The following is a 7,609-nucleotide window of genomic DNA, read 5'->3' as shown; positions in this document are numbered from 1 at the left end:
TGAGCTAATTTTCCACCAATCCCATCCAAAGGCGTAGAACAAAAATGTCTATTTAAATATTGTTTATGATTGTACCGTGTATTCATTATGAAGATATCCGGATGTTTAGGATCATGCTCGAACTTTAAATTAGCTGCCTGACTCCATATTTCAAACGCTTTCCGAGCTAATTCCATGTACGTCGAGTTCACAAATCCATAGTGCCATTTTATTATATCTTTATTCCATTTGTAATGGTATACAGAAAACGCAGGATCATCAACAACTCCGCAGCGTGGTCTATTGGTTAAATTCAGAGTCATTTCATTCAATTCCCCATCTTTTGTAATGTTATAGTATTCTTGAAAAATTTCCAAAGCCTCTTTCAATTCCGTATGGTCAATGCTAGTAATTTCATTTTCGGTCACGTTCAAATATCCATACTGTCGAAGATATTCTGCTACGCAATACGTTTTATTGGTGTGGGTATTTTCACTGGATAACACCTTTTGTACAGCAAGCTCAGTTAAGAGCAAAAAGATATAGACTGCTCTCATTTCAGTGTGAAGCGTAGCACGTGAGGGAATGAAATGAGATTCACAATTTAATACGAACTGAATTTATACACTTTTCAACGATGAGGGAGGGGGAAGGCCTCATCATAAGTCCGTTTACGTGATTCTTCTCTTATCCTATAATCACCCCAGGCTAATGTCGTGATACCATCTCTACATATATAGCGTTTATCATCGTTTGCACTCAAGGCTACTTTATTTATTTTTAGAGTGTACATTTCATGTTTATTAGATCGTAAAATGTACATCTGTCGATACTCTACGGAATTATCGAGTAAACACTTTTCGTAATGTTCGAAATTAATAGATTTTCGAATGACGGGCTTGGCAATACCTTTAGCCTTCTTCACTTCTTTAGCATTTTCCATACGATAGGAGTAAAGTTTGCTTCTCAAGCCGACAAAATTCGTCATAATGTCACCATTACATTCATCCTTCATCTTACCAACCACTTTTTTATTAAAATTTGAGAAACACTTGTGATCACAGGGATATGCAGATGTATCGTACAGTTCTAAGTTTTCTTTCATGTCTTCGTATATGTCATTAGTCTCAACATCAATAATCATACCATCTGTATCCATTTGATTGAGCGATATCTTATTCCCATACTTCACTTTAAGGTGACCGTAAAAAAAATCGTACATTAGGGTTTTGCTTAGATCCAAAACTGCTTGTCCTGCATAAATTGGCTTCACCATTTTAATCGTTGACATTCTACTGTGAACAGCCACCAAATTTTCAGAAAATATAGTTCTATCTAAAAATCTCGAACTGGAGATCAATTTATTCAGTCTTTTTTCGTTACACACCAATTCAAGGTCAATTCTTCTCCTTAAATTCTCCATCAGCTTACCAAATACACTATTTACCATAAGTTTGAAGAAATCCCTGTCAAAATCATTTTTTGCCAACTTCCGTTTTTCGGTATTAATGTTTATGTAAGGATCTAACCATCTCGATTGATCAAACTCGATCACTCGTCGAATTCTATTCAGCTTCAGACCATATCTAAGGGCTTGTTTTAAATTAACATAATGAATTACATATTTTTCTTTTGGCTCAAGTGTTGTCAATAATTTTCTGAATTTACCAGTAGGAGGTATTTTATTTTCTGGACAAAATGGAAGATCCGAGTGAGTTTCATGTATATTATCGGGATAATCTAAATCAACCTCGAGAAAATATCCTTTAGGATTGTCATCTGAAATATTCAAATTAAACTCTCGAATTTCCTCTTCACTAAGCCATTTAAAACTACCACGAGGAAGAGGTTGAGACATTGCCCACCCATAGAGATTGTTAGCATCCAAATACAAAAGGTATCTATTAGGAATTGACGCATCATATTCCCTCATATATTTATTATTTGCCTTACTGTACCTCTTACAGCATTGACTAATACCTCCTCGTATTCCATTTTCTGTCATCAGCAGCATATCGTAATCAGTCATCAACTCGAGAGTCACCCCTGTATGCTTTAACATAGCATCAAACGCTAACCCCGGTGATGTATAATACCATGCAGGGTCAAGCTTATACGTTTCCATGCAAACATCCCGAAAATTTTCAAAAATATCGGATAAAATCGTAACATCTGTTTTCAGGTATAAGTCGGAGTATTCACCGAGAGTCTGGCAATTGAATTCAAACCAAATTTTTTGAGCAAATTCATAATCGTCATCGCTTACTGTTTCTCCATTAATATGACTATAAAATTTCTCCTTCGGTGGTAAACATTTTTCCTCTAACTTTTCCCAACTGTCAACATATTCGTATGGAAAAATTCCTTTCCTCGTAACAAGGTTCAACTTATCTCCATAAACTCGTTTTGTATGAATAAATTTCTCTCGGGGGAGATTGTCAGCTAATTTTGATAGGGTCGAAGCCATAAATCGAAATGTATCCACAAATCTAATGCTGAAATTGTTACCGATACCTTTGCTAAAAGATATATACTTTTCCTCAGAATTCGCTATGCAATTAATTTCTTTATTATCGTAACCTAAATTTGGTACAATAAAATGAGCATCATATCCGCTTAGGTTATGAAAAAATACAGGGAGAAATTTGGGCATTTTAAACTTTAAATTACATTGTGAATGTAAAGCTGCTCTAAACTTTCCAGTCAAGTGACAATGATCTTGAACGCGATCAGCACCCAATTCTTCTCCACAAAGATGACAATACTTAGCGGATTCAAATGCCTGTTTTTCTTCTTGTGTTAACGCAATCATCTGTACCGTATTTTGATACATATTTTGTACTAGTTCGGCTACCTCTTTGATCCAATTCATAAAAACTTTCGCAGCATCTCTCCCTCGATAAGAAATTGGTTCAAATTTTAGATTATTTGTACAAATAAGTAAAAAACAAAAAGACATTATTTCATGTTTTTCTATTGCACACGTATAAGAATGCTCATCATTCGAGCAACAATGTTGAACCTTCGGAAGTATTGACTCAAAATCGGCTACAACTATGGCAGGGACACGCATTGCACGACCAACATTTTTAAATTTCAACAATTTTTCATCATCTCCCGGCATAATTATTTTAGAAGGAGCATTTTTCATACAATCTAAACGATGTATTTCGAGTTTTTCATGCGTATGAAAATGACAGAAGCAGCGTTTGCAAACGTATATAGAATTATGATTTTTCGTAATTTGTGAATGAAGCAATTTATTAAACGATTTAATCCAACAATAATGTGATTTATTTTCTTTAACTAGATAAAGTAAATCTCTATGATCAGATAGTTCTTCATCCACAACTTTTAAAGGATACACGTTATTTTTCTCATCTATACCGAAAACATTAATAGAAATATTATTTTTTATTTCAAATTTACTAATATCTCTCAAAATAACCGGATATTTAATGCAATTCCAATCATACTTTGTTTCAAAATTTTTATCCTTAATATATTTTATAACTCTAGAGCATAAATATCTAGGTGCTGTTTCTGCCATGTATTTGGAATAAATCGCATATTTAAAGCAGTATATATCATTATTCTTAACATTTATTACTGATTTGGTATCATAAATTCTCTTTGGGAGTTCGATGAAAGTGGATCCGCCCAGAGGACGATATTTATTTATTCGTAATTCTAAACCTGAAATTTCACGTAAAGTCCACCCTGATCCCTTTGCTTGATGTTCGGATTTTTCTTTTAGTAATTTAGCAAACAGATGCTCTACAATTTCATCTACATTGTCAGTCTCAAATATTCTAACATTTTCCGTTTTAAACCATCTTTCATCCGTAAGTTCCTCTTTAGAAAAATTACACTTGACCAAAACATTGATTTTTACCGGAGAAGATTCCAATACATATTTAATTTTCTCAATGACCAGTAACCTGATATTATTCAGAAATGTGATTAAATCACTTCCCTCATCCAACCCACTAACCCAGTAAGTCTTTAATCTATTTTTCGCTGCCGATTGAACTTCAACCATTCCCTTTACATTTCCTGCTCCAACTTGTCGTAAAACATGTCTTCTATGAACCTCACTACTCTCATGAGAGACTTTGTTACGAAAATATGTGTAACAAATTTCACATAGTTTATCTTCTATTGTATTAGCTCCAACACTAACATGTCTTTGGTGTACTTCACTAGCTTCATGTGTAAGTCTATCTCTAAAATAAGTGTAACAAACTTCACAAAGTTTATCTTCTATCGCATTAGTTCCAACACTACCTTGTAAAACATGTCTTTGGTGTACCTCACTAGCTTCATGTGCAAGTCTATCTCTAAAATAAGTGTAACAAATTTCACAAAGTTTATATTCTTCCGGATTAACTCCAACACTATTCTGTAAAACATGTCTTTGATGAACGTCACTAGCTTCATGAGCAAGTCTATCTCTAAAATAAGTGAAACAAATGTCACAAAAAGTGTCCATGTTCTCAATGAATGTTATGTACACTGATGCTTCACAATACCTAATCTTCTTATTCACTGCTAGATAATAAGCTACTTACCGTTATATATAAACCAGAGCTCCGACCAGCAGGACGTAACAAGCAGGAAACCGGGGAAAGTGTTTTCTATTTCTAATATTCTCTCAAGAAAAACTTATTCCTTCTCCAAATTATTTCTTTTATTTTAAAAAGGTTTTTTTTACAACACAGTGATGTGAATAATCTGTAATTAAAGAAAGATCAAAATTTAAGTAAATATAATTAAACACAAAAACCTAATTTAAAAAACAAAATTAAATAATATTAAATCATAGATACCTTTTAATCTTCCAAGGACAAACGCTCTCCGTCCCAGGTGAGCGTGAGAGGCTCCCCCTCCCCCCGGTTCACAGCATCCACCGCTTCCCTGTTGAAAACCTTTAAGTATCTTTTAGGGAGGAAGAGCCTCCCTCGCTGACCAGCACCCTCAATCATTGCCGAAACCCCATCCCCATACCTAGTTTCAACCACCCATAGATATGTTATGGTATATCTAAAACCTACAACAAGGTTTTCTTTTTTTAGGAAGGGAGGGAGTTCATTGTTCACCTTCTGAATTTTCCTTCTCAAGTTCTCCATCTAGAAAGAAAATACATGTTAAGTATTAGGGAAATAATCGTATATAACGTTAAATATATACATGTGAGGAAGAAAACTAAGCCCCACTTACTGCGTTCGGTTTTGGATACTATATATTGGATCGCCTCTGATGTACTCTACCGCCGATCGAATTGAAGTGGTGAATTTGGAGGAAGATGCGAGCTCTTATATACCTAAAAGAGGGGTAATACTTTCGAATCACTTAGGGGGAAATAACTGGGAGTAGGTCGTAATCATCCAAGGAGAACTGCACTAAGTGAGAGGATGACCTTCCAGTACCGAAGCATGAAGCAAGAGGTCTGAAAATGTCCTTGAGAGCTGCACGTGGTATTTATCCTTTCATCATCACTGCGGTGAACCACTGAGGCGGATATGGTAATCACAAGATGAATCAGCATTCATCAAGAGTGTTGGAAATTCTCTCAAGGATTCCGCGTGAGAGGCCGACCTCGGCACGTGCGTGTCGATCAGCGGTGAAGTGGGTGGAGCAGCGCAGATTCCGCGTGAGAGGCCGACCTCGGCACGTGCGTGTCGATCAGCGGCTAAGTGGGTGGGGCAGCGCAGATTCCGCGTGAGAGGCCGACCTCGGCACGTGCATGTCGATCAGCGGCGAAGTGGGTGGAGCAGCGCAGATTCCGCGTGAGAGGCCGACCTCGGCACGTGTGCGCTTAATAGCGGAGGAATTAGGGGATGATGTAATACCACTTGATATTCCAGAATTCCTAAAATTTTCCCTATTTCCGGTACCAACAGGTTCACTGGGGAAAACCTAAAATGGCGCCCTCGATGGTCTTTGAACCCCTTTACCCTCCCTACTTGCGACACTATCCATATATATATATATATATATAAATCGGGCGAAAATTCATTACAAAAATCATGAACAGCCTTTTAGCACAGCCGGTGGGTTCTCTAACCCTTTGGAAAGAGATAGAGGAATTCATATTCAAATTAAAAGAAAAAGCAGACGAAGAATTTAAAAAAATCCTCCAAGAGGCGGAAATAAGTCCGGATCCGAGTGCTTTGCACAATGTCTGTGATCAATATGAAGCATTTTATGAGAGAGAAGTCTTTCAAAAATTAACTGAAGATTCGTTAAAGTCAACTATAATAGAAAGGCTGCGTTATTTAAACAAAGATGTTTATGATTATTACATGAGAATTTACAACTGGTGTGATTATTACTAAGCGATTAGTCACCATTATACACTCATATAGCGTCTCCCTGTTCACTCGCAGCACAAACGGCTTTGATAGATTAAAAGACGCATTCCCTATCCTAACTCACACGCCGAAATCCAGTATCCGCCGCTATATACCTTGTTGGATATCTCAGGCAGGAGACCGAGCACAACAAACGGCTGTTTAATTACCTATTAAGAAACATGAGTCAGCAAAGGAATTACAAACTTAAATATAAGAAACTTACAGAAAACGCGCGTGATTTATACAAGGGTTCTACTAATGCTGCTGGTTTTGACCTTCGAAGCGCATATGACTACACCATTTCACCAGGAAGTCGTCTGTTAGTAAAAAACAGATCTCCAAATTGAGCTGCCATGGGGGTGCTATGGGAGGATTGCCCCGAGATCTGGTCTGGCCTTAAAATATGGAATAGATATTTCAGGGGGAGTACTGGATTTCGATTTTCGCGGAAATGTGTCAATTATAATTTGTAATAATAGTAGCGTCGTCTTTAAAATAAATGCTGGTGACAGAATCGCACAATTAATTTGTGAACAAATATTAAATCCTGATTTGGAAGAAGTGGATTATATGAATGAAACTGAGAGAGGATGTAAGGGATTCGGTTCGAGTGGAGAGAATTGAAAGAGTAGCCTCTAATTGTATGAAATTAAATTATTTGAATAATAATGTATAATATGATGTTTTTAAAAAATTAAAAAAATTATTTAAAAAAATTTATCTCTACTTTTTTTTACCTAAAAAAATCTTTCAACCATAGAGAATACTAATTAAGAGAAATATTAAAGAAATTGAGAAATATCTAGAATTTCCCCGTCTTCATTGAAAATGAACACTGTCCCGAACCCAAACGCCTGAGGACTCCCTACGTACAATGCAATTGCACTCGGCATGTCCGTTACGAACCAAACCACTCCCCATGAACGCCCCGTCCCCGTGGGATCGAAATACGAGCCTGGGGGTAAACCGTATTGTTCAGCGGTAGCCGACAATTGTTCAGCGCTCAAAGGTGGTAGATTGTCCGCAACTGATAATAACAGTAAAACTGCATACGTACAATTATTTGTAGGAGTTCCATCATGTATCTGGATCTCAAACGGTGGCATATCCAATAAGGCGGGGTCTTCATTCAAAACATTGTCCAATTCCTCCATTAAAATTTCAAAATCGAGATGAAGCGAATAGGTTTGTAATTCATCCAGCGACTCCTCTCCCATCTCTTCACTCGGGAATCTGTTTTCGCTATTTTCCAAAGGAATTCTGGAATGATCTAG

General features: G+C 36.6%; 1 protein-coding gene across 1 annotated transcript; it reads right to left on the bottom strand.

Annotated features, from left to right (window-relative positions):
* Positions 1 to 2,177: 2,177 nt before the first annotated feature.
* Positions 2,178 to 7,043, bottom strand: LOC124160439. Its single transcript, XM_046536291.1, has 3 exons — positions 4,809 to 7,043; positions 2,488 to 4,713; positions 2,178 to 2,188 (listed from the first exon to the last, which is right to left on the bottom strand). Exons 2-3 carry the CDS (start codon positions 4,469 to 4,471, stop codon positions 2,178 to 2,180), a joined length of 1,995 nt encoding a protein of 664 aa, XP_046392247.1. The 5' UTR covers positions 4,472 to 4,713; positions 4,809 to 7,043.
* Between the last annotated feature and the right edge of the window lie 566 nt (positions 7,044 to 7,609).

The sequence above is a fragment of the Ischnura elegans genome, chromosome 6 (assembly GCF_921293095.1).
Source record: "Ischnura elegans chromosome 6, ioIscEleg1.1, whole genome shotgun sequence".
Taxonomy (NCBI): domain Eukaryota; kingdom Metazoa; phylum Arthropoda; class Insecta; order Odonata; family Coenagrionidae; genus Ischnura; species Ischnura elegans.
This window is presented reverse-complemented; position numbering and strand designations above follow the sequence as displayed.

Excerpts from the sequence above, each read along its gene's own strand:
- LOC124160439 (XM_046536291.1), bottom strand. The coding sequence starts at position 4,471 with ATGGACACTTTTTGTGACATTTGTTTCACTTATTTTAGAGATAGACTT.